The 27,824-nt window shown below is 38.4% G+C and overlaps 1 protein-coding gene across 3 annotated transcripts in view; it reads left to right on the top strand.

Annotated features, from left to right (window-relative positions):
- Positions 1-20,029, top strand: part of dnai3.L (dynein axonemal intermediate chain 3 L homeolog) — a 47,597-nt gene extending 27,568 nt beyond the window's left edge. For all 3 annotated transcript variants that reach the window (XM_018258146.2, XM_018258144.2, XM_018258145.2), the window contains 12 exons: positions 141-218; positions 1,733-1,855; positions 3,374-3,447; positions 3,890-4,028; positions 5,114-5,201; positions 10,837-10,967; positions 11,445-11,508; positions 12,523-12,653; positions 15,162-15,366; positions 17,977-18,068; positions 18,201-18,323; positions 19,731-20,029. In XM_018258146.2, coding sequence (XP_018113635.1) covers positions 141-218; positions 1,733-1,855; positions 3,374-3,447; positions 3,890-4,028; positions 5,114-5,201; positions 10,837-10,967; positions 11,445-11,508; positions 12,523-12,653; positions 15,162-15,366; positions 17,977-18,068; positions 18,201-18,323; positions 19,731-19,874 — 1,392 coding nt within the window. In that variant the 3' untranslated portion in view covers positions 19,875-20,029. The remainder of the gene's footprint in view (positions 1-140; positions 219-1,732; positions 1,856-3,373; positions 3,448-3,889; positions 4,029-5,113; positions 5,202-10,836; positions 10,968-11,444; positions 11,509-12,522; positions 12,654-15,161; positions 15,367-17,976; positions 18,069-18,200; positions 18,324-19,730) is intronic.
- The last annotated feature ends 7,795 nt before the right edge of the window (positions 20,030-27,824 follow it).

Here is a 27,824-nt window from a genome sequence, read left to right as displayed (position 1 = left end):
TTCACAGGATTGTACCACAAATGTAATTAATGGCTCACATTGGGTCATGCACGTTTTTAACATTTCTTTATGAGTTTTATGTTAGAAAATATAAAGTGGAGCATGCATTACATCAAAATAAAGATCTTGTTTTAATATAGGTTGTACTATGGGATATCTCTGAATATCAAGAAAGCTTAACTACAAAGGCAGGTGCAAGCAAGAACACAGCAACTAAGGTACAGTATGTTTGCAGTACCCATATGTTTGTACCACTGAATACTTAGAATATTAATGACAGAACATATTAATGGAACAACAGCTATACTGGGTACTTAACACCTACCAGAATTTTTGTGGAATATCAGCATTGATGCCTACACTAGTTATAATATCAAGTGCATTAAGATGAGGGCTCAATAGCAAACATCAGGAATGATCATGGTTCTTTATATTTTTAGAGAGAGCAATTGCACAGTTTCTTAAAGTGACAACATACACTCCCTGGAATTAAGGTAGACAGTTGTATAAATATGCACACAATACAATTGTAAAATTGTAAAAAGGTAATTGACACATTATAAATAGAGAGACTGCAAGACAAACAGATGGCCACTTTACATTACACAAACTGTACAGTCTAATGACTGCATTTCCAAATCTGGCCATATGTTGGTCTTGTTTTTTTCCTATAAACCAGATGTCAGTTGGAGCCATAAAGCAGATTAAAATATATGTACTTTTGTGGCCTGGAGTTATACAGATGTATGCATGACATTACATTAATACTATATAGACAGAGATACAGATATATAAAAATACAGACACCAGCTCAAAAACACAGACAGATCTAAACTACCATACTGTATGCTTGTAGGGAAATAAAACCAGTTATACACCAATATATGCAAAATGTATTATCCTGTATAACTGGGTGCAATACTCATATTCCTTATATCCTTATAGCAATCCTTTTTACAGCTTTTTTTCTGTATTATTGTCCTGGCCGGCCCCAGCATATAATTACTTCTGAACTATCCAGCTGCAGGCCTCAAGGGCTTTAAGAAGTCAGGTATCAGATTTACCCGCTGTTATGGACATGTAATCCAGTGAAAATTGCTAAATACCCAATGACCACACAATCAGCCAAGAACAGATATATTTAAATCCTGACCTTTTAAAGATGATGCCTGGAGCAGGACACTACTGAAATATTTAAAATAGAGAGCACTGTTGGTTATTTCTATAATCAATAAAAATAACAATGTATGTGGCATGCACAGCTGGGAATATATTCACAAATACTGCACAAGCACTAATCATACATCAAATATATATTTTATATTCCACTCCCAAAAAATCTGGAAATGGTGCATTGAAGAATATCATATAACCAATACCATTATTCATAGGAAGAAGAAATGTGTGGCTACATGCAAATCAAATTTAAATATTATTTGTTTTTGGTACAATAAAATCATACTGTAATTAAACATTCTGAACCTATAAAGGTTTGCTTATAGACAATTGTCTTATTTATGTAAGAGAAGATTCAATTTACTTCTATACAGGCTGTGTGTGCTCTGCTGCGAGCAGAACTAAGGGTTGGCCTCCACAATTGTTGTAAAAAAATTTTTTAAATGAAACAAAAAAACACAATTCTAAGCAATATTCACTACGGATTTGCAATGGTTTTAAACTAAACGTAGTTATTTTTGAATGTTGTATCTGTCTGTCCCTTTTTATTCTTTAGACAGGGCTGGAATCTAGTGGCCCCAAGGGCCCACAGTTTGTGAGATACTGTGCAGTCTCATCCATAGAGCATGGACATAAGAATGTCATAAGTGATATTCACTGGCTTCCAGACTATTTTGAGGTAAACATACAAGCCTATTTTGTGCTTCTTGTGTGCTAAATTGTTGTAATTCTCATGTCTGTATTGATAATATTACAATATTTCAGTGATGATGATGATGAAGATAATAACATGAAATCTATCAGCAGTGCATTATAGGGACAATGTGTATATATATATATATATATATATATATATATATATATATATATATATATATATATATATATATATATATATATATATATATATATATATATTTCTCTTGGCTACCGGCACTCTCGATAAAATCATTAAATGTGCCTGGGTGCAAAAACTTCAAAATTTTCCATGTATATCTGAAAGGATCCACACTCACAGGGCTTATTTATAAAAAATCATTTTTCAGAACTTCAAACTGACGTTTCGGCCCAACCCTAGGCCTTTCTCACTTCAGTCAGGTTTGAAGTTCTGAAAACAATATGTATATATATATATATATATATATATATATATATATATATATATATATATATATATATATATATATATATAGCCTGCTGAGTTAACAATCCCCTCCCTAGCCGTGCTCACTTGTGAAATGGTGAATTCTGGGACTTGAAGTCCTTTTGCTTAGTAGGTGCTGCATAGATCCTCTAAAAAGCAGCCCTCACTTCATAACAGACATTCGTGAGGAAGGGATTAAATGACTCTGTGAGCCTAAGGTACTTGAGAAATAGTTCCTACCTGTCAGGGCAGACTGTCATGCTATACTCTCAATCGGTGAAAATAAGGTACGTCTGTGTAGAAAAAATAAATGTATATTTATTTTTGGAAGTTCAGATAGTGTTTATGCATTTTTTACATAAGTTGTAAGCCAGGCCAAGTAGTAGTTTGACTCCATCCTTTTGCCTCACTCATGGTGCAAACTTACTCCCTTCACCCACCCCCTCACTGCCACCGCTGACATTCATTTGCTCATATCGGTGCTCTTACAGTTTGGATACTAACACAAACCTGAGCTGGCCATACACTTAAAATAAGTGGACATTTAGTGAGGTCACCAAATGAGAGAATATTTTCCTATGTGGCCACAAAAGCCAAATGATTGGATCACAACAATGATAATGATGGCCTTCAGGGTGCAGACCACATTACTAAGTCCTCTTCCTTATGGTAGGCCCATTAGAAGAACTGAGTTGGCAGCTTTTTTAGCCCATATTTTAAGTCCCCAGAAAGTATGCCCCATCTCTTGCGCACTAGGCAGCTGCCTCTGCTGACTACCTTTTGTTTTGACCCTAAAGGGGATATTTTTTCCCCTTTAGAAAGAAAGCTTCTAGTTAGAGTACAATAAACCTGCTGTGTATTTGTGTTGTTACTCGTAGGACAAAATTTGTAATAAAGGTCTTAAAAATGAAGCCCTTATATGACACAAGATAGTACAGATATGGCAGAACTGTGACACAGATAATACAATTTAGATATGTTTGCTTTGTTTGTTTTATTATTTTATTGATTTTTGCTTTTATGCAAAACACGATTTTCACTTTTTCTTTCTAGCTCTCGAATGCTGGAAATCCTTATGAGAATAAAAGTGGATACTCCATTCAGCTCGTCACATGTTCCCCTGATTGGTACGCCACTATATCTTAAAAGCAAAGACTGAAATCTGTATGGTAAACGGGTGGTATAAAGGCAATACCTTTATTGACTAACTAAGATAATCATCGCAAGCTTTCAGAACATTTACATTAGTATAGCCTAAGTGTAGTTCATAAAATTATTTAGAACAGTAAAAATTTTTAAGGCAGTACATTTTAATATATTGCCTCTTCTTTATAAGCATATTTCTGAGTTCTGAGTTGGTTCTTAATGTATATTAATTTAAAGTTGTTACATTCCCTGGACAAATCAGTAGAAAATAGCCTCATATCATTCTATGATTAGATGATAAAACAAACTGTAATTCAGTTGGTACATTGGTATTTAATTAAGTTACATAAAGGATTAGTGATATCTATTAATTTTACACGCCTGGGGTAACAAGTATTTCAATATCATTTTGCTACTTTCCAGCTCAATAATGTTCTGGGATATCCGACCTCAGAAAACGCTGACTGCAGCGGAAAAAAAGAATGCAGAAGACAAACAAATGCCTCATGGTGTCCCTGATACTTTCAAGTACATTGATCTAACCTGGAGACCATTTATCAGAGTAAGGAAAATGTCATTAGTAAAGAAAAAAGCAGTACTGGACAATGGTATTAGAGAGGGGAATACACAAAGATGAGACAGTAGGGGGCATATTAGGAAAGGACAAATCAGGAATGAAAAGAGTGCAGAGGATTGCAGAGCAGAAACAGTACAGGAAACTGCAACCATCTGTGACAGTGTATGTGCCGTGTACTTTCAGTACTGTTTTTAATCCAAGAATCCTTAAAGGGGTTGTTCACCTTTCGAGTTAACTTTTAGTATGATGTAGAGAGTGATATTCTGAGACAATTTCAATTGGTTTTATTTTTTTTAATAAAATAATTTTATAAGCTATGCAAACTAACTAATGAAAGACTAACTAAAAGTTAATTTAAAGGTGAACCACCCCTTTAAAGTTAAAGTTGAATGCGCTAAAAAGTTTAATAGGTTTTTCTTGGTTGGCAGGGTAAGCTACAATGTCATATAGTTATTTAGTAAATTATGTTAAAAAAGACAAAGTGTCTGGTATTTACACCTGACTTAGGGGTTATTTATCAAAGGTCGAGTTGTGTTTTTCTCGAAAAAAAATTGTAAAATTGTAAAAACTCAAATTAAGCAATGGTTAATTTAAGGAGATATGTAAAACACAATGAGATTGTATTATTTGTACCCATACCCAGAGTACCAGTAGTAGTATTATTTGTACCCAGAGTACAGATATATATATATATATATACCCAGAGGTTATATTTATATATATATATATATATATATATATATATATATATATATATATAAATAAAATCTCTTTCACTTCAGTGATTACCATTTTATTACACACTTATGACTTCATAATAAATGTTATGGATACAAATGAATGTATGTAACAAGTAAATAAATAGCATTTACTGATGTGATGAAGGAAACATATATTTGGTTGCTATAGGTTATAAGATCTAGAGCAAATTCTCCAGTTATTACTTTAATCCTTCTTGGTATCATGTTACAATATGACATCAGAAAGGTGTCAATGATGTGATATCGCCCTATTATAAAGCTTACTGCTACATATTGGAACATTTTTGTTTCATTGTTTTTACTTTCAAGGCCACCTTACCAAAGTCTGACATGAGTGGAGAATATAGCCCTATCAAAATCAGTCTTAGTGAGGAGCATCATCACACCAGGACATTAGGTAACATTTGCACTGCAGTCCATCTTATATAATGTATACTGGTGAATAGGTAATGCCCTAAGGAAAGCATTTAAAAAGGTATAGCAACTGGATATGGTTGCCTCTGAGTGGGGCTGATTTACTGTTTCATAACTTGGTTTGATGTATGGATTGATCACATTTTATTAGTCACCCTGAAAAGCATGTTTGTGCTTCCAGGAAAGAATATTAGATTTATATCAGTGTTTATCAAATGTGGGATTCATCATTCCAGAGTAATCATTCCTGTCTGTTTGTGTTCCAGAATCACAAACCAGGAAGGCGCATAGATAGATAAAGATCAGTTTCTAACAAACTAGCCAACTGGGCAATAATTAGGCTGTCGATTATTCAACTACAAACGCACACCCTGGCCCTCCTGGAACTTGAGTCCCTGGTGCCCAGCAAAACGGGGGATCGGCAAACCCCTCAACAATGCAAGGAAAGAAGTTCACTGGCATACCTGCTAGCATTACCTGTATGTCAGTGAATTTATTTCCTTCCAATAAGTAGGCTGGCCATTCCATAAAATTGTGAATATTTGGAAATCCTGCAGGATTGTCAGAGCAACCTTTAAAAATGTGTCTTGTGGTTATTTATTTGTGCGCATATCTACCATTATCTAAAAATTTAAAAAAAAATGTCCTACCTCTGTTGGGTCCACTAAAGCAAAATTTTAGCTCATATTGGCCAGGCTTAATAAAAGCAGCTAGTTTTCCTATTATATTAAAAGTTGTAGTTTTATAAAAACTTAATTTCATCATCTCTTAAAGAGCAATTCGAATTCCAGAACTTATTGCCTTTAATATGGGTGTTACACAACACAGGACTGCTGTGGGTCTAACATGATGCATTTTTATGCATGTGGTATGCATTCTAAATGCTAGTAAAAAGAAATGCACTGTGTCTTAAAAAAAATGTGTGAGATGGGCATTTGGGTTAACTTTCTATTTGTTGTTCTTTATACACTTAGAACTATCACCATCACATGGTTTAAAGAAAAGCTCCCTTTGTCTCAAACAGAAGGTTATTGGTCTGTGACTATCACATTTTTTAACAATAGTTAGTGTTTCAGTCATTTAACTGCAGTTTTCTAAGAGGAAGTGTGTAGAGTCACATGATCACCCGTAGCATGGCACTGCCTGTTACACAATAGGACAGCAGCTTGGATTCTGAAGTGGCATCCCTTTATATACTTTGGTATATATTCTGACCATTCGCTCATCCTTTCTTTTAGCCAATAATTTGCATCAATTCTCCACCATTTCTTAATTGCAAGGAGAAATATTACAGTGATTCTTATATATAGGCCTGGGCAAAAGACTTGTCTAAAAGCCAAATGCTAAGATTGCATGTCTAATGTTTCCGATAGAAAGCCAAAGCTAATCCTGGCACACTCCAGTCATTTCCTGTTTCTATTTCTGCTGTGTTGTTATTTCGGATCTTACATAAACTGTTGGCCACAAATCACAAGCCATTGCAAAGCAGGAACTGAATACCGTGACACTGATATATTATGTCCCTTTGCTTAGACAGATATATCTACATGTTTAGAACAGACTGAAGGCTGTTATCCTTTATAAATTGTATATGGTGCTGATCATTGTGAATCCTTTTCAGTATTGCACGATGAAGGTCACACTTGTATAACAAACAGGGGTTGCTGCATAGGGACAAGCCTTTTCCATGGGTGTTGGTACCAAATAACGAACATGTAGTATATTATGGTAGTATTCAGTGCCAGGTACAGAGAGAAAACAAAACAAAAAAAAACAGAGGTAACGGCACCACAAATCATATTTACGATGACAATAACTGTAGTTCCTGCCCCTCAAGAACATTATATAGTGGGACAAAAAATAGTATATGTCCGATAGGGGCACTCAAAATACCAACAGGTGGGGACCTTATCCACCTTTCCCACCTTTAAAAGCTAAAGATGGCACTGAAATCAAATAAATAAATGTATTAGTATTAAGAATTCATGCTGTTATACATTCCATTAAAAACTGGCCAGCCTTTTAGTCTTCACCAATTTAAAACAATAAATAGCTGTATTTCATATATTAAAAAGTATTATTAAAATGAATCAAGCAGGAATTCATAGGTAAAAACAAAATCACAATTAATATTATTTCGCACAGTCCATAAAGTTCATGAATGGAGGCTGTTGAATTAATAACCCAGTATCAGTATAATTCAAAGCTAACAAGTTGTGGATTAGTGCAGTTCTACAGTTTTTCTTTATGGACTGTGCAAAATACTATTAATAGTGATTTTTTACCTATGAATTCCTCCTTGATTTATTTTAATAATACTTTTTAATATATGAAAAACAGCTATTTATCGTTTTAAATTGGTGGTGTAAAAGGGTAGGCAGGTCAGTTTTTAATGTACATTATAACTGCATGAATTCTTGATACTTATAAATTTATTTATTTCATTATATAGTGGGAACTGGTACTTAAGCACATTATAGAATTGGACCCCAACTGGACACTGGACACTGATTATACAGAGAGGGTGCCCCAAGTTTATTATATACAATGAGAGGCAGTGGGTAAAGGCACACCAAAGAATTGCAATGGAACTGCCAACCAAAGTTGGTATATGTAGTGGGTACTTGCCCCAAAACATATTTAATCCTGTAGCTGCTATGGAGCCAATTCATGCCAACATCCATGCACCTTTATTATAGAAATATCAAAGTTTTTGTGAACCTAAGTGGCAGTATGCTGTGTGTGTAGCACTTTGTGCTGTGCCTGTGATTCTGAGTGCCTATGTGGTTTTTCATTTTGCAATTATTTCTTCTAGAAAGCTGTTTTTGCTGCATATTGATACTGTGTATAATAAACTATGTAGGTTTTAAAGAGGTTTTAGCTATGAGCTTTGAGACCCCGCCATTTATACAGAAAAATAATGGATATGGCTGTACATAACCATGCAGTCCATGCTGTCACACTGCCAGGATTTTCTAATACCTCAGAATTTACTTTGGCGTCCTTTGTACTTTCCTACAGGAGGCTATGTCCTTGCCACCTGGAATTCTGCAGCTTGGTAATGAACAATTTCTAAATTTAGCTGTGAGCTGGACAGAAAGGCAGCATAGATAGAAAGATTAATAAACGGTGGTTGCAACCAAATCCTTCCTTTCCCTCCCCCGATTATTTCCATGTCACACTCTTTTCTGCTCTCCCTCCCTCTTCCATCTTCTATGTCTGAAGCCAACTTTGCTTGGCTAGTGGTGCCCACAAATATGCCTCTGCAAGTAATATAGAGGCCTCTATTGCTTTCCCACAAAACTGATCGTTGGGAGTCATGAAAATAGCATGTACAAACCACAACTATTTTGCAACCATTAAATCATTTCAAGAGAAAAGCAATTCACGCGGTTAGTGGTTAGGCTATCTTTATTTTGTATTCAGCACAGCCTCCTGCCATAGAACTGAGCTTTATTAAGAAAGCACAAAGAATTCCTGCACGCAACAAACAGTCTTTCTGATGAGTGCTCTGTGTCTGTGAAACTGACTGCATACATTTGCTTAGCGCAGAAGTTAATTGTATGTGACTATTGGAATTATTTGTGCTTAAAGTACAGGACCATCATCAGAAACTTTGTGCCCCATAAAACTTAATGGTTAGGGTCTGCCTTCCAAGGATCAGGCCACCAGTACACAGCAGCAAAAACCATACATCATTCCTACTGCACACCATTCCATTCTTATTTATGTATGTCAGACTCTCCTCATCTCCTCCTCTTGTCTTTTGTTCTTTTTTTCCCACCAAATTCTCCCCTTATGTCCCTTTCTTCTGCCCAGTCTTTTGTCACCCTTCCCATATTCCTTTTGTACTTTCTTCCCCCTTCCTTTACTTTTTCTACTCTCCCTTCAATTTGCCTAATTTTCTCTCCTCTGGTTTTTCTCCATCTTCCACTCTCTGTTTTCTCTTCCCTTCAAACATTCTTCTGTTCTGTGTTTCATCTGTTTTACCCATAACTCTCTGTCCTCTTTGCATTACATCCTTTTCCACCCCTTTTTATACCCTCACAATGTCTCCCGTAGCTTTTGTTTTCATACACTAAATTTCATTTCTAGTTACCTCTGTTCTTCCCTATCTATTATTTATCCCACAGTCCACTCCCTCCCCTTTCCCTCTTATTCACCCCTTCTCATTTTTGCTCTGCTCTCTCCCTCTTCTGTTTATGCTCTGCCCAATTTACAGTGTTTTCTTCTGTTTTTTTACTCCTAAAAATCTGTAGACAGCAAGTGCCTCCAGCAAATCAACAACATACTAGTGTATTATTGTGAAAAACACAGTCCAAACAGGACAATAACTTCAGTCAACCCAGTAATTGTTCCTACATTCATAACTTGTAATACCATAATGCAAGCTGTCCTCATACATGGCAGCCTAAACAGTGAATAATGCAGTGCACATTGCAAAACGGAAGTGTAATCACCTGTGCGAGTTGCCTCTACATCCAGATTTGCTAATAAGGGAGTGCACTTCTAGATCAAAACATTGGTGTTGCGGTGGCCAAAGACATAACAATCTTTCCAAGAAAGATCGTTCATTTCAATACACACGTGTAGAGCTGAATTGTCAGATATACAGGTAGAAACAATAGAATTCTACCTGTATCTGACAATTCAGCACTAGCAATGGGCGATGTTTCGCTGCCTTCAAAGGCACCTGATCAAAATTTTCCGTCCATCCCGATCGACCAATATCCAAGTCTTCTGCCGAAATCGGTTGGCTCATTTCCCACCATACGCGCACCAAATATCATACAAAAATTTTTTCACATGATATTATCTGTGCGTCTATGGCCACCTTTAGGAATGTGTCCCTCCTTATGGCACTGTAGAGCCTGTTCTATGTAGCTGCCCCATGGCCCATATATGACCAATTTTCCCAGCCCTGTATCACTGAAAAGTCCCAACCTCAGAAAAACACCACGCCAAAATCCTGCCACTGTCTGCAAGAAAGCTCGGAAACTCTCTTCCATGGATAATAAGCAGACACCAGTGATGAGTACAGTACAACCACTAAGTAATTAGCCTACAGACAGCTATTAAGATCGGATTTGGATCAATACATAATAAGTGATGCTTAGTTTACTATTAAATATATACACATGTGAACCCTTTCCCCCTCCCTTTTTTTTCTCCCCCCCCTTTTTACTTTTGTTTTGCTTATTGAATGAAAACCAATAAAAAACAATGTTTTAAAACATATATCTATATTCATATGTTCTTGTTTACCTTAGTTACATCCAGACATGACCATGATCTTTTGTGACTTAGGGCTATCCCACGGAAATTAGGATGACTGAAGTGGGTGTATTAAAACAACTTATATCACCTGCCTATAATATTTTTTTCAGACACAGATTTGAACTTTCTTGTGTTGTTTGTTTTGTTTTTTTGGATTTTTACAAATACATTGTATTGTAAGGAATATTAAAGTCATGAAGATGTATGACGTGCAGTCATACATATAGAAATACTGTTTATTTGAAATAAGAGATTCATGAATTGGATTCATTCCTTTTGGTGCACGTTAACCTAGGATTCCCATTTGGTTCTACACTTTGTAATTTGTAAACATATCTTAGATAAACTGCCCATCCAAGTCAAGGAAGAGAAGACAGGGGCAGTAGTTGAATACAAGAGTCTGAGAGCTGCCTCGGCCAAAAACCCAAAGCTTCTTGATGATATCAATACCAAGTACTTTGTTGGAACGGAGGTAAGTTGATCCTGTCTAGAAAAAGTAATACTAAATGCTGTTATCTAAACTACTGCTGTAAATTTCTTGTTATGTTTATAACAACGAGATCCTGTATGATGACACTGATTGTATTTTAAGGGATTCTGTCATGATTTTTATGATGTCTATGTTTCACTGTGTAATTTACATTTATATAAACCGTACGACTGGGATTTTGCTTACCTCAGCAGATCTTAACCATAATATTTTCCTTACAGAACATATATAGTGGAATACAACTATATTTTATTCAAGTAAAGCAAATTAAATGAAAGACATCCTTTAAATATGTAGCGTTTCCCTTTCAATACATACTGGAGGACACAGCACATATTTGAATATGAACTAAAAGATTTTGAGAGCAGAGAGTGAAGAGTGAAATGCTCTTAAAGGAATTCACAAATGTTCTTCAGAGAGGTTTGAGGAAATAACAATAACCAGTGTTTATTATTTTAGGATGGTGAATTGGTGTATACTGACTGGAAGATGGAAAAGGATGGTGATACCGGACGGCTAATTAGTAAGTATTGTATTTACTCTACTTCATTTTTGTGTTTGCTTCTGCTGCAGAGCTAGCAAGATATATCCAGTATGCAGTACAGGTCTGGGACCTGTTATCCAGAAGACTCAGGACCTGGGCTTTTCCGGGTAACAAATTGGTATCTTCATACCTTAAAATGATACTGACACTAAAAAATTTATTTTCAAAATATTAATATATATTAAAAGTTGCCTATAGGTCATGTTGATGGTTTTTCGCTGATAGTTCTGCCTTTGTAAGTAATTGATGATTGAAGTTCCTAAACCTGACTGTCCCTTCTTAACCTGTCAGTTAGTTTCTAATGCTAAGGGACTCCTGCAGCACAAATATGGCAGCCCCCTCATAGAGGAACAGGGTATTAAGAAAGGTAATGTAAAAGCATCAGGCAAATACTTTTATGGCAAAATTATAAATAGCATTCAAAGACAATGTTGTGATAGATAATAAAAAAAGGTTATTTTCTGTCTGTCTCTTTAAGTCCACTAGAAAATCATGTAAACATGAAATAAACCCAATAGAAAATTGTTGCTTTCACTAAGGATCAATTATATCTTAGTTTAGATCAAGTGCAAGGTACTGCTTTATTATTACAGAGAAAAAGAAAATCTATTTAAAAAAAATATTTGGATAAATGGAGTCTATGGGAGCTTTCTGGATAACAGATCCCATATCTGTACCCACTTGTTAGCGCCACAACTGGTCTTTCTGTTATTTGGATTTTCTACTAAATAAAACATTGAAACATTAAATAAACCTGATAGCATTGTTTTGCCACCATTATGAATTCATGCAGTTTAGTTACAAGTACAAGGTACAAGATACTGTTTTATTATTACAAAAGGAAAAAAATAGAATTGTTTGCTTTAACTGTACTGTCTAGGAGACAGCGTTCTTGGATTTCAGAGTTTTTTGAATAAGGGATCCTGTAGCTGTAATAGGTACAAATGCAGACAATATAAGTGCCAATAATTCCTGTTTCTAATATATTTCTAGGCTCGAAACCTTTGCAAGCAAGTGTAGTGCATGATGGTGCTGTGCACACTGTGCAACGCTCACCCTTCCTCAAGGACTTCATTCTCACTGTTGGAGGCTGGAACTTTGCTATATGGAGAGAAGGTGTTACCGTACGTGTTATGTTACAGTAGGAGTATTCATGTTAAAAGCATTGCCAGACAAAGGGATTTAACTGCCTGCTCTAATCCTAGAAAAGGGTAGCATTGTGCTCTCGTTGTGTATGCAAACATTACCGTTTTCTCAGGACTTAAAATTAGAGGTTTCTACAGGTAGTTATTAAATATTCCATGATATCCTTTTGTCAGACATTGTTATATAGTAGGCAATTGTCTGAGGACAAAGAGTCATACATGACTGTGTTTTTATTTAATTGGCATCTTGATGTACAGGACTTAAAGAACACAGGGGTGTCAGATTCTCTCAAGTGGATTCGTTTCCTCAGCTTTTGTCTTAAGGTGCTGGGAGTTGCATTTCACCAAAGTTGGGAGAGGTTACATTTTACACTTCTTTATAATGGCAGCCCAGATTTTATTTTAATAAACAAACATGTTGACATGCTAACCCTAGCCATATGAATAGTGATAGTCTCTGCTCCTAGCTGTGTATGCTCACCTTCTCTGTGCAACGTGATATTACTCTTTCGGGCAAATTCATTGGTCACAGTCACGCTGGCTCCTTGTTGGATGGATTCCCCAGTTGGGTAACACTGGGGAGAAATGGTTACTCCACTGTTGAAACAGCCCACACTGACTCAAGATTGAGTGAGCCTACAAGGCTAGGTGGAGAGGATTACACCATACATATGGAAGTATTTGCAATGCAGTTGTTTAACGGAAAAGAAAACACATATACTTTTAAAACTTGGGCAAATATAAAACCAGTATAAAGTTCCAGTAAACATTTATTAAAGTTCTCAATAACGTGGGTTTTTTTCTTTGCAATTCGGCAGAAACTTTGACAACTTTTGACTTTGAAGTACAGTGGTGTGAAAAACTATTTGCCCCCTTCCTGATTTCTTATTCTTTTGCATGTTTGTCACACTTAAATGTTTCTGCTCATCAAAAACCGTTAACTATTAGTCAAAGATAACATAATTGAACACAAAATGCAGTTTTTAAATGAAGGTTTACGTTATTAAGGGAGAAAAAAAACTCCAAATCTACATGGGCCTGTGTGAAAAAGTGATTGCCCCCCTTGTTAAAAAATAACTTAACTGTGGTTTATCACACCTGAGTTCAATTTCTGTACTCACCCCCCAGGCCTGATTACTGCCACACCTGTTTCAATCAAGAAATCACTTAAATAGGAGCTATCTGACACAGAGAAGTAGACCAAAAGCACCTCAAAAGCTAGACATCATGCCAAGATCCAAAGAAATTCAGGAACAAATGAGAACAAAAGTAATTGAGATCTATCAGTCTGGTAAAAGTTATAAAGCCATTTCTAAAGCTTTGGGACTCCAGCGAACCACAGTGAGAGCCATTATCCACAAATGGCAAAAACATGGAACAGTGGTGAACCTTCCCAGGAGTGGCCGGCCGACCAAAATGACCCCAAGAGCGCAGAGACAACTCATCCGAGAGGCCACAAAAGACCCCAGGACAACATCTAAAGAACTGCAGGCCTCACTTGCCTCAATTAAGGTCAGTGTTCAGGACTCCACCATAAGAAAGAGACTGGGCAAAAACGGCCTGCATGGCACATTTCCAAGGCGCAAACCACCTTTAAGCAAAAAGAACATTAAGGCTCGTCTCAATTTTGCTAAAAAACATCTCAATGATTGCCAAGACTTTTGGGAAAATACCTTGTGGACCGACGAGACAAAAGTTGAACTTTTTGGAAGGTGCGCGTCCCGTTACATCTGGCGTAAAAGTAACACTGCATTTCAGAAAAAGAACATCATACCAACAGTAAAATATGGTGGTGGTAGTGTGATGGTCTGGGCTTGTTTTGCTGCTTCAGGACCTGGAAGACTTGCTGTGATAGATGGAACCATGAATTCTACTGTCTACCAAAAAATCCTGAAGGAGAATGTCCGGCCATCTGTTCGTCAACTCAAGCTGAAGCGATCTTGGGTGCTGCAGCAGGACAATGACCCAAAACACATCAGTAAATCCAACTCTGAATGGCTGAAGAAAAACAAAATGAAGACTTTGGAGTGGCCTAGTCAAAGTCCTGACCTGAATCCTATTGAGATGTTGTGGCATGACCTTAAAAAGGCGGTTCATGCTAGAAAAGCCTCAAATAAAGCTGAATTACAACAATTCTGCAAAGATGAGTGGGCCAAAATTCCTCCAGAGCGCTGTAAAAGACTCGTTGCAAGTTATCGCAAACGCTTGATTGCAGTTATTGCTGCTAAGGGTGGCCCAACCAGTTATTAGGTTCAGGGGGCAATTACTTTTTCACACAGGTTTGGATTTCTTTTCTCCCTAAATAATAAAAACCCTCATTTAAAAACTGCATTTTGTGTTTACTTGTGTTATCTTTGACTAATAGTTAAATGTGTTTGATGATCAGAAACATTTTGTGTGACAAACATGCAAAAGAATAAGAAATCAGGAAGGGGGCAAATAGTTTTTCACACCACTGTATTTGATTTTCTTTCCTGTCCTTTTTAGAGTGGACCGATTTTTCACTCATGTTGCTCTCAGAAGCGACTCACAGCAGCACATTGGTCCCTTTCCAGGACTGGGGTTTTCTTTATTGGAAAAGAAGACGGCAATGTTGACGTGTGGGACCTCCTGGAGAAGACCCACGAGCCATCACAGACACAGAACATTGCAACAGCTCCAATCACATACATTAGACCTTGGATTGCCTCTTGTATGTAGATTTTAGAATTAAGACACAGGATTTTTTTTAAACCTGTCTGTATGCTCAGAGTGCAGTTTTGGAAATGACTCTATGACATGAAGCCCTAACCATAATAGTATAAAAGGTTAGGATATGTTATATCAGTACAGAATAGCACACTACTTAACGTACATTCTCCTCCCCAAACCTTGGGTTTCCTTCAGTTGCAAGGCTCCTATACTTTTCTGGTACCTATGTGCTAGAGCTGCCTATTGTTCTTCCTGGGCTGAGGGATGGCTGGTAGCTCTGTTAGACAGGTGTGCAGTTCAGAACCATAGGCAGCATATCAGAGCTCAGCATGACTCCCTAGCTAAGTGTGTAGAAGAACATGCAGAGTTTGCTTCAGACTCACAACAAAGCATAACCAATAGACTGGGGTAAAACAGATTTTGTTCTTAGATAGGAACATGTCAGTTGAACTTTAAAAGCATGCAAAACCCTATAAAAGAGTGGCAGAGACAAAATCAAAGGGCATTCTTTACGTAAAATTACCCCTAAGCTGTGCTGAACATTTTGATAAGCTCAGAAAATACTATGCAAGTTCCTGTATTGGTCAGCTAGGCTGGAGTGGAGCTCATTCCTTTACACTGCCTGGGGGCAACAGTCTAACATGCATTAAAGGAATTGTTCAGTGTAAAAATAAAAACTGGGTAAATAGATAGGCTGTGCAAAATAAAAAATGTTTCTAATATAGTTAGTTAGCCAAAAATGTAATGTATAAAGGCTGGAGTGATTTGATGTATAACATGTCAGTCTGAACTCTACTTCCTGCTTTTCAGCTCTCTTGGTTTACACTGACTGGTTACCCTGGTTACCAGGCAGTAACCAATCAGAGACTTGAGGGGGTGCCACATGGATCATATCTATTGCTTTTGAATCTGAGCTGAATGCTGAGGATCAATTACAAACTCACTGAACAGAAATGTACCATGTGGCCCCCCTTCAAGTCGCTGACTAGCTCAGAGTTATAGAGCTGAAAAGCAGGAAGTTGGATTCTGGCTGTTTTATTAGACATCCAGTCACTCCAGCCTTTATACATTACATTTTTGGCTAACTAACTATATTAGAAACATTTTTTATTTTGCACAGCCTATCTATTTACCCAGTTTTTATTTTCACACTGAACTATTCCTTTAAAGAAGAAGCAAAACTACTGCGGCAGATTATTGGCAATAGATTAGCCACAATAGTGCAAGCTATAAGACTATATTTATTCTGTAGCATGCTTAACCACACCTGAGTAAACCGCTTTAGAAGCTCTCTGTATGTTGCTGCCATATTAGCTTGGTGTGACATCACTTCCTGCCTGAGTCTCTCCCTGCTCACTCACAGCTCTGGGCTCAGATTATAGCAGGGAGGGGAGGAGGGAGGGGGAGAGAGGAACAAACTGAGCATGCTCATGCTGTGCCTGGAGGTTTAAGCAGAAAGAAGGAAGTCTGATACAGAAGCCCATGTGTACACAATAGAAGGAAAGAAATGTGAAATTTCTTTTGACAGAGGATTCAAAATAGCATTACCTTGAGGGTTTACTGGTTTATTTATATAGACCTTTCTGATAAAGCTTACTTTGCATTACATTTGCATTAAAAATTCTTAAAGGAACAGTAAAATAAAAAAAATTAGAGTGTTAAAGGGCATAGACCCAGCTCAGATTCGGGGAGATTAGTCGCCCAGAGACAAATCTCCGCTTCTTCGGGCGACTAATCTCCCCATACTGCCTCCTGCCGGCTAGTATCTAAATCACTGGCGGCATGACAATCCGAATGCTTCATTTTTCGAAGTTGACCGACGTTGCCTCAAGAGGAAGCTTTGGGCGACATCGGAAAATGAAACGCTCCGAGTGCCATCCCGTCTGCGATTTATATTCTAGCCGATAGGAAGGCAGTTTGGGGAGATTTATCGCCCCAAAGAAGAGGAGATTTGTCACCGGGCGACTAATCTCCCCGAATCTGACCATGTGTCTCTGCCCTAAAAGTAATAAAAATATAATGCAGTGCTGCCCAGCACTAGTAAAACTGCTGTGTTTGCTTCAGAAACACTACTATTGTTTATATAAATAAGCTGCTGTTTAGCCATGGGGGCAGCCATTCAAAGGAGAAAAGACTCAGGTTACACAGCAGATAGCAGATAAGCTCTGTAGAATTTAATGGTGTTATCTGTTATCCTGTGCCATATAAGCTTTTTTTAATTTCCGCCATTGCTCCACAGCAGCTTGTTTATATGAACTATAGTAGTGTTTCCTGAAGCAAACACATTAGTTTTACCAGTGCAGGACAATACTACATGATATTTTCATTACTTTAAAAAAACAAATTTTTTGGTGTTACTGTTCAAAGCAATATGAATTTTTCTCATGTCTTGCAGAGCACAACTACAGTATATAGGAATCTAACTGGAGAAAAGTTAGTTCTTTAAACTTAAATTGTAAAATTATAACCTTGTGTGCTGATGTTTCACAACATAATACAATTTCTGTAAATTAGCCTACTCATTAATACAGATATGACAACTTGGAGTGACAGTTAAATAAACTGTTTATCACGGCTGCACAAATAATGCTATGTCTTATTTCTAACCCAGCAAAACAGCACTTTCTTGCAGTGGGTGATGACCAGGGAACTCTGCACGTCTTAGAAATCCCCTGGAACCTGCGTAATCCTTCTGCTAATGAGGTTTGTCTCTGTCTCACTATTTTGTACCAATAATAAAAAAAAACTCATTATTTCACTTTTAACCTAACAAACTTTAACATACCGGCACATTTGCATTTCACACATTTTTACAAGTCCTGTGCTTGATTCTAGAATGCCAGCGTTCAGCATTACTTTGAGAGAGAAGTCAAGCACTTGGAATCTGCCAACCATAGGGAAGGACTGCGAGCAGCAGCAAAGAGACAGTTGGAACTAAAAGATCTCAGTGCAAAAACTGTAAGTGTCTGGGTTCTATGGTTACTGAAATCTGCATGTTACACCCTTAACTCATTGTACGGTCACATGTAAACACCCTTTCAGCTGGTTAAAAAGGACAGTTCCGTTACGTTTTTGCGGGTTTCTTTCCAGTACCTTTTTCTGTAGCCACAATTCATTGAACACCCAAAGTGAAAGGTCACTTGCACAAGGGGCTGGAAATGTTGAAGCGAGACTTTAAATTACAGTTTCTCAGCTGCCCCAGTCATGTACTGCAAGTTGGAGTGATATCACCCCCCCAGCAGCCTAACAACAGAACAATGGGAAGGTAACCAGAGACAGCTGCCTGGTAGATATAAGAACAGCATTCAATAATAAAATCCAGGTCCCACTGTATCACATTGAGTAGAAAAAACAACAGCCTGCCAGAAAGTTCCATCCTAAAGTGCTGGCTCTTTCTGAAAGCACGTGACCAGGCAAAATCACCTGAGATGGCTGCCTACACACCAATATTACAACCAAGAAATACACTTGTAGAGTGAATTATTTGCAGTGTAATTTATAAATAAAAAGAACATCATAAAATCATGATAGAATCTCTTAAGTATTTAGAGCCCATTCCATGGGGTTACTAAAAGTAACTGGGCCCTATACAAAATAATTTAAGGGACCCCTAAACTTTGGTAATAAGACATTTTTCATAAACATATATTGAAATTGCTTATAAACCAGTGCCCACTGGGCCCACAGCAGTTGCAGGGTCTGCTCCTGCTATAGTTACACCCCTTGCCCAGGCTACAATTTCATCCTAAACTGTAATTGTTGAATATAGCAAGAGTTGCAGACAATGCCTGGCCTAAGGTTGAGCATGGCCAAGTAAAAAGCCCCTCCCCCCCCGATCACCTCAACACCCCATTCCTGAGCATGGCAGTGGCTTGGCATCCACAAGTGACCACCAACAGGGGCCAACCCATGCTAATTCAGTCCCCCCCCCAGCCGAAACTAGGGAAAGGCACGGGGTAATATTATATGCCCAGCACTCCCCCACAGTTGCTCCATAGGCACAAGCCACTTCTGCTTACCCCTAGTACAAACCCTGGTTTTAGAGTTGACTGATTACTCTAATCGCATTCTATATTCCAAACTATCTACATACCGTACATGTAGGATCCAACAACAAAATACATTCTGTCTGTACCTATAATTTGCGTTGCATTCAATTAACTTTATCATAGGGCATATCTTGCATATAGAACATTGCTCATTTGCTTATTTGTATCCGTAAAGATACCGCAAAAGTACTTTAACAGTTATGTCTAGATTAGTGAATGGAGGTATTTTTGTCTATATTCCTGTGAATAGATTGTAGGGAAATGAATGCTTATTAATAACATTTTGTATATCTTATCATTTTTCTCTTCCTTAAAGGAAATTAACCCACCAGTTAAAACAAAGGAACAAACTGAAGTGGAACAAAGCAAGGAATATGAATTATATCTTCAGTTTGAAAGCTCCATCCTTTCTGGACTAGGACTGAGTAAAGAAAAAGAAGAAAGCACAGAGAAAACATAAAAGGTCACCAAAGAATATTTATTAACCCAATACCCATAAACCAGTCATGTTCCATGGAGTGCAGATAAAAGGGAACATTAACTGGAATTGCTAGTTAAACAGTGAAATATCCAAAACACTGATGATTATGTTAATAAACACAAACAATACATGCGTATGAATTGTACAGTGATTTGTTTAATAGCATAGCAGATTTTGTGGTTTGGCAGAATGGGACTGTATTTTTACCACATATTTCTGTTGAAAAAGGTCAATTGACCTGGGCCTGGAGGTTAGAAATAAGGGTATCATTTACAGTCAGAGTTGGATTACCTGTTAAGGGAACCTATCTAGGTCCCCCCCCTTCTGTCAACCCCTTAAAGTAGAAACAAACCCCTTATTAAAAAAAACCCTACCCCCCACCCCACATAGACCCCCCTCCTCCCCCCAAGCCTACCTGTTACCCTGGGCAAATGCCCCTAACTTTTTACTTACCCCTCAGTGCAGATTCGGGGATCAGAGTTCACGGCAGCCATCTTCCGAGTCTTTGGTAAGCTGAGATGGAGACCGGCGGATTGGCACATGCGCAGTTGGAGCAGCAATGTGACAACTGTGCAAGTGCTGAAATGGACGGAAATTGCCAAAGCGCCGGAAGAAGACACGAAGACCCAAAAGATTGCTGCCGTGAACTCCGATCCCTTAATCTGCACTGAGGGGCAAGTAAAAAGTTAGAGGCATTTGCCTGGGGTAGCAGCTGGGCTGGGGATGAGGAGGGAGGGAGGTCTATGTGGGGTAGGGTTTTTTTTTAATAAGGGGTTTGTTTCTCCTTTAAGGTCCCAGCCACCAACCTGCCTGTCCCAAACAGAATGTAGCAAATCTTTTCAGTAGCAGCTATTTCCGTCGGTGTGCCTATGTCTATATTCAAAGCAGTGGAATTGAACCCTCTGCAGAATCTCCAGTTCCACCACACTACTCATCATTGGATATAGAAATATGCACACAGACTGAAATAGCTGCTCAAAGAAGAACAGCATGAGGCATATATATATATATATATAATACACAAAAGCCATGAATACCTTGTAAATGATATCCTTATAAACGGTGAGTTCTGATGTCATTTCTGTCACATGACTCACTGAAATTTGTGTATAATACTAAATAAAGTACCCCAGTTGCAAAATATAAGGATACCGTATATACTTGAGTATAAGCTGTCCCGAGTATAAGCCAAGGTACCTAATTTTACCTCCAAAAACTGGGAAAGTTTATTGACTTGCGCATAAGCCTAGGGTGAGAAATGCAGCCGCTTCTGGTAAGTTTCAATCAAAAAACTGAGGGTTTCTGCTCCCGTTGGAGGTGCCGGCGTCTCGTTTTTGGATGCCGGCGACCATTCTTGGACGCCGGCGAATATTCTTGGAGACTATTCTTGGACGCCGGCGACCGTTTTTGCGCTTGACCCGAGTATAAGCTGAGGTAGAGTTTTTCAGAATATTTTGGGGGCTGAAAAACTCGGCTTATACTCAAGTATATACGGTATTATAAGTTACCTCAGAGTTCCATGACCTGTATAAAAACACTCGGCCTTCCGCCTCGTGTTTTTATATGATCATGAAACTCCTCGGTAACTTATAATATCCTTATATTTTACAATAAGGGATACTTTATTCACTATATATAAGTCTCTCATAATAAAACTCATTGGGGATCATTTATAAACACTGGGCAAATTTGCACCTGGGCAGTAACCCATAGTGATTAGCTTTTTTCAGCCAGGTGCAGGTTGAACAGTGAAAGAAAACATCTGATTGGTTGCCATGAGTTACTGCCCTGGTGCGAATTTGGCCAGTGTTTATAAATGACCCCCACTCTGCTGACAACATATTGACACGTATGAAATTGTAGCTTTTGTGTACCCATGGTTAAACATTCACCATGTTGTTTCACAAAGAAAAAGGCAGTGCATGGCAAGCATAAGTTAAAAAGCTAGTCCAGCTAGCAGCATCCTCCCTATGGCAATGACTGGTGATTAGAGTTGGCAATAGCTGGACATCTGTGAGTGTGAGCATGTCATGCTTATTTATTTACCCACCCCAAACCTGCCTCAACATAAGAATAGGGGTGTGGTGGGCCGAGCTCAAATATGAATGCCTTTTAAAGGAACAGTAAAATCAAAAAATGAAAGTAATGAAAATATCATATACTGTTGCTCTGCACTGGAAAAACGGATCTGTTTGCAACACAACCATAGTTTAAAGGCCCGGATTTGTGGAAAGGTCACAAAGGCCCGGGCTTAGGGCGGCAGAATTTTAGGGGGGAGGCATGTCACCCAACCACAGCAGCATCAGTTCGGAAGCACTGGGGATTTACAGGAGATATGATAGTTTTTAAAATTTCCGGTGAACCAACCCCCAGTACTCCGGACCCAGTGCTGAAAATTTGCGCATGTGCACAAAGGAAGGGGAGGGCATGGGGGGTGATGAACTGCAACAGGCCTTGGGGCAGCTGTTATATAAATCCGGGCCTGATCGTTTATATAAACAAGCTGCTGTGTAGCAATGGTGGAAATTTAAAAAAGCCCCCATTGCTACACAGCATCTTATTTATATAAACAATAGTAGTGTTTCTGAAGCAAACACAGCTGATTTACTAGTGCTGGGCAACACTGCATAATATTTTATTACTTTAAAACTCTTTCATTTTTTTATGGTACTGTTCCTTTAAACATCGTCAGTTGTGGGACTGGTTGGAGGGGGGAGGTACTGGGCTGGCAGGGCAATTGGTTGAATAAGATGTGCCCAACCCAAGGGTTTTTGGGCTGCCTGTGCACTACTAGTGTGCTCTTCCACTAACAGATAAAAGGTGGGCTCGCAGGCTATTCCTTCCATGGCTGTGGAAGCAATTCAGCTCCAATCCTTGGTGTGGGCTTGTGCAAACCCACATGCAATAATAAATAGACTCGTAACCAGCATATGGTGGAAAGGTGGATTGGGATTAACACAACAATAACACTGTCACACAAGTTATTTACTATACTAAACACAAATTTGTCCTATAGTTAAACTCTGCCTTAAAACTATACCCCCAAAATGAACACTTAAGCAACAGAAAATTTATATCAAATTAAGTTGCATATTAAAGAATCTTACCAAACTGGAATATATATTTAAGTAATTCATGACCTTTTACATCTCTTGCCTTGAGCCACCATTTTGTGATGGTCTGTGTGCTGCCTCAGTGATCACCTGACCAGAAATACTACAACTCTAACTGTAACAGGAAGAAGTGTGGAAGCAAAAGACACAACTCTGTAAACTGGCTTATGTGACCTAACGTATCGTTTGTTTGGTATAGTTTTCCTTTAAACAACCTGGAACAACCATTCTACCAGAAACTATCTGGTTGGGTGACATTTACCCCCTAAATAATGGTGGCAAGAGCAATACAAATAAACCATTCACAAATGTTTTTTTTATTAATATTATCAAACTGGGTGGGAGAGGGTTCCTCGTTGTAACTGCTGCAGGTCACTAGTAGCGTTGCCAGTACTATTATCCTTCCTCTCCGCACTCAACCTCTATTCTCATAGTCCCTTTTAGTTACATACATATAATCTATTATTCAATCTATTTAGCCTCTTTATTCTCATAAAAATAGGGAATGACCATGAAATAGGCCAAAATGTTTAGCAGCATAAGGGACCACTGACACCTGGGCCCACCGGGAGTTTTCCTGGTATCCCGGTGGGCCAGTCCGACACTGATCATAGATATGTACTGAATCCAGGATTCGGTTTGGGATTCAGCCGAATCCAACTGCCTGGCTGAACCTAGAAATCAGACCCAATATGAGCCAAGGTGTGAGCTGTTGATCTTGAATTACGTTTCTGTTTTTATTATGCTTCAGGGGTCATTTAAGGCCTCTAAGGCAGTGCAAAATGCACCAGTTTCTTACACTTCACACACCGCCTTTCCCTGCATGTACCCCCACAAATACAACACTCCCTGCATTTAAATTCACTGTCTTGGTGCACCTCCCCTCCTGCCCCCTACCCAGCCCGCATTCAGGGAGTGGAAGAGGGTGCCCTGCCCTTACTGTGATCAGCATTACAGTACTTAATAGTAATTCATTTCTATAACAAACTGTCATCCTATATAATAAAGTTCAAGTGTCTCTGCGTCCAGTCCCTGTGTCCGTGGGATTGCGCTACTGCGCATGTGCCCCACGGACCGATAGGATAACGTCACAATCAGCCATTAGCTCCTCAGCTTCATGCCTCCCCTCCCATTTCCTGGTCACGTGGCTGCGCCGTCCAACGTACGGCACGTCCAATCAGGCTGACGATATCACGTGGTGCCGCCCCCCTGTCTCCCTCCCTTGCCCAACTGGCTGCTATATCCCGGCATCCATTGCGCCCGCCTCACTTTCCGGTAGCCAAGATGTCTAAGAGAGGTGACACTTCAACTTTATTATATAGGACACCCCACTTCTTCCGACCACCTCACCAGCAGCCCCATTAGTATCTCCACCGCCGCCAGACGCTAATTCATTCGCACTTTGGCACAAGGGAGCTCCTAACTAGCAGCTTGTTCATCTGCAGCCGGGCAACAAACAGTTAAACACAGGAACATACACACTCGCTACACTCCCAACATATACACACTTCTTACAAACACACACTCCAACAACTCTGTACAATCTATCACACCAAGGCTTACACACTCACTCACACAATCACTCACTCACTCACCAGCATACACACACTCTCTGTCTCTAACATCACACAAACAGACTTTCCTTCTGCTTTAATGAATTATTCTCTACAACTATTGACTGACAGAGTTCTGTTACAGGCAGTTTCTGGGTAGAAATATGCTGACTATATAAAAGACTCCTGGCTAATCGTATGTTTCTACTACACAACATTAAAGGTGAAAATCGATGGGAATTTTTTTTCCAAAGACTAGTAATTGCTACCAAAGGTGCCCTGAGACACCAACTCAGAGTGACATGAAATAACCTTCCATAGTTTCCCCCATTTATCCTTCTGCATTCACTGCCTTGTTTTCTAAATTAGGAAAGATGTACGTAAGATTGTAACAAGGGCTATGTAGTTCTAAATCCACTGCCAAAGCACTGACCTTGCCGTCTGTTATAGGGATTTTCAAATGTAAATGTAGGCGCAATAGACAACACATTAAACATGGAGCATTTTCAGTCAATATAAAATACCAGTCCCTGTGTCCGTGGGATTGCGCTACTGCGCATGTGCCCCACGGACCGTCTCTGGCGAATTTTCTACATATGTTCTAGCGCCCGTTAATTTAACTGGCTTAATGTCTAGTATAAATATAATATTGGAACTCTGTCCATTTTCCACCAATCCATTGCCACTGTTTTATGGTATAATCGTTCTCCTGTTTCAGTGTGATGAAAGTAGTATTGTCTTGGGTGCTAATTACACTTAGCCGTGCTCTGCCCTTAATGTTATTAATACATTTGTATAAAATGCGGAGGCAGTGATAATGTGACATGGGCACCATTCTGGCTTGTGGCACAAAACAGCTGGGAAATGCTAATCTGCCAGTCATCACTTAATTATTCATCAGTGAAAGTGCTATGAGTGACCACTATGCAAAAATAAAAATACTCAAGTGTTCTTCCACGTAGGTCTGTGTCACCTCTCTGTGTGTATCAGGCACTTTTTATTCATTAACTTTACAAGAAGTAACTGACTTACTAAAGATACATATAATTAGAACATTGTTTCGCTGGTTCACCTTTAAGTTAACTTGGAATATGTTATATTATGGTTAATTCTAAGCAACTTTTCATTTGACCTTCGTTTTTTCTTTTTTTTTTTATGGTTTTTGAATTATTTGCCTCCTTCTGACTCTTTGCAGCTTTCAAATGGGGGTCACCGACCCCATCTAAAAACAAATGCTGTGTTAGGCTACAGATTTATTGTTAATGGTACATTTTATTACTCACCTTCCTATTCAGGCCTCTCCTATTCATATTTCAGCCTCTCGTTGAAAGCAATGCATGGTTGCTAGGGTAATTTGGACCCTAGCAACCAGATTACAGAAATTGCAAACTGGAGAGCTGCTGAATAAAAAGCTAATTAACTCCAAAACCACAAATAATAAAACATGAAAACCAATTGCAAATTGTCTCAGAATATCACTTTCTACATCATCAGTTTCAAGGTGAACAACCCCTTTAAGAGAACCCTAAACAGCAGCCAGAGAAGGACCAGGAAAGAAGTAGTGATCTAGGTTACCCCAAAATACCTTGAATAACGTAAAGGGGTGCTCCTAAGTTTATTGAGGTGCTTTAAACATATAGGATTGGATCAAATGTTTGGGGACAAGCATGCCACACACTCCCCTGAGCATTCTCCCATCCCCCACAGAGTAAAACAATGTTTTTTTTTTATTAACCAGATTTTTTTTAATGTAACAGTTGTCAAATACAAGAAGACATTATATATATATATATTTATATATGTGCATAAATTACAAGGTATAAAATACATTTTATGAAGCATTTAATATAGCTGAAGCTTTTCCATGCCATTAACAAAACGGAGTTCACATTGTATTGTGTAAACAAAAACAGATATAAATGCAGTATTTTTACCAAAACGTGAGACTTGGCATCCGTGGTTGGGGAAGCAACGCAGGAATAATACAAGCAGGTTTGTCAATATGTTACGCACATTCCCAATACTTCAATGTTTTACAATATTTACGATAACGTGGCAATAGCTGCTTTCAATAATACTTTCCCACTACATACAGGAATAGATGTTGGGGTACAGTTTTATTATGCTTTTTTGCTGCAGGGAGGTATGTAGCCCCTAATGCCTTGTGATCCCAGGGTAGCAAAGGAAACCATTAGGTTACAGAGCTTTTCCATGCAGCAGCCTCCTCTCTATGATCAACAGCAACAACTATTAGTGGCAGATTTATCAAAATGTGAGTTTAGAGCTTAATAAATAACAATTCACCCACGTTCTGTTCATTCCTATGGGATTTCTAGAATTGTATTTATCTATGGGTGAAAAAACTCACCATTTAATAAATCTGGTTCTAAAACCTCCATGGGAATGAACAGAACGTGGGTGAATTTTTATTTATTAAGCTCTAAACTCACATTTTGATACATCTGCCCCTTATTAGTCAGGACAGGAGGGACAGGCACTTTTATTCTCCTTGTTTTTCTTGGTTGTAAAGCGAGGATGACCAATTTGCTGCCTCGGTGTAACAGAAATCATCAGTTGCCGATATGACATTTGGAAGTGACGGATTCTGCCTCTTTTATGAACCCAATAGTGTTTTACAGCTGAACAATGAGATTTGGAGATATTTCAAGCTCACTGCTGAATTCTTTCATTTCAATTGGTTTTCATTTGTTATTACTTTTGGTTCTTGAGTTACTTAGATTTTTACTCAGCAGCTCTCCATTTTGTAATTTTGGCACTGGTTGCTGGGGAATACAGCCCTAGCAACCATGCATTGATTTGAATAAGAGACTGGGAGATTAATAGAAAGATGAGTAATAAAAAGTAGCAATAACAATAAATGTATAGCCTTGCAGAACATTTGTTTTCAGAAGGGGTCAGTGACCCCCATTTGAAAGCTGGAAAGAGTCAGAAGGAGGCAAACAATTCAAAAACAATAAAAAATAAAGACCAATTTAAAGTTGTTTAGATTCAGCCATTCTATAACATACTAAACTGAATTTGTCCCAGTGGGACCTGGATTTTTACTATTGAGTGCTGTTCTTAGATCTACCAGGCAGCTGTTATCTTGTGTTAGGGAGCTGTTATCTGGTTACCTTCCCATTGTTAGGCTGCTGGGGAGGAAAGGGAGGGGGCTGATATCACTCCAACTTGCAGTACAGCAGTAAAGAGTGATTGAAGTTTATCAGAGCACAAGTCACATGACTGGGGGCAGCTGGGAAACT

The sequence above is a fragment of the Xenopus laevis genome, chromosome 4L, assembly GCF_017654675.1.
Source record: "Xenopus laevis strain J_2021 chromosome 4L, Xenopus_laevis_v10.1, whole genome shotgun sequence".
In the NCBI taxonomy this organism is placed as follows: domain Eukaryota; kingdom Metazoa; phylum Chordata; class Amphibia; order Anura; family Pipidae; genus Xenopus; species Xenopus laevis.
Note: the sequence above shows the minus strand (reverse complement) of the source record. Positions and strands in the feature narration are given on the sequence as shown.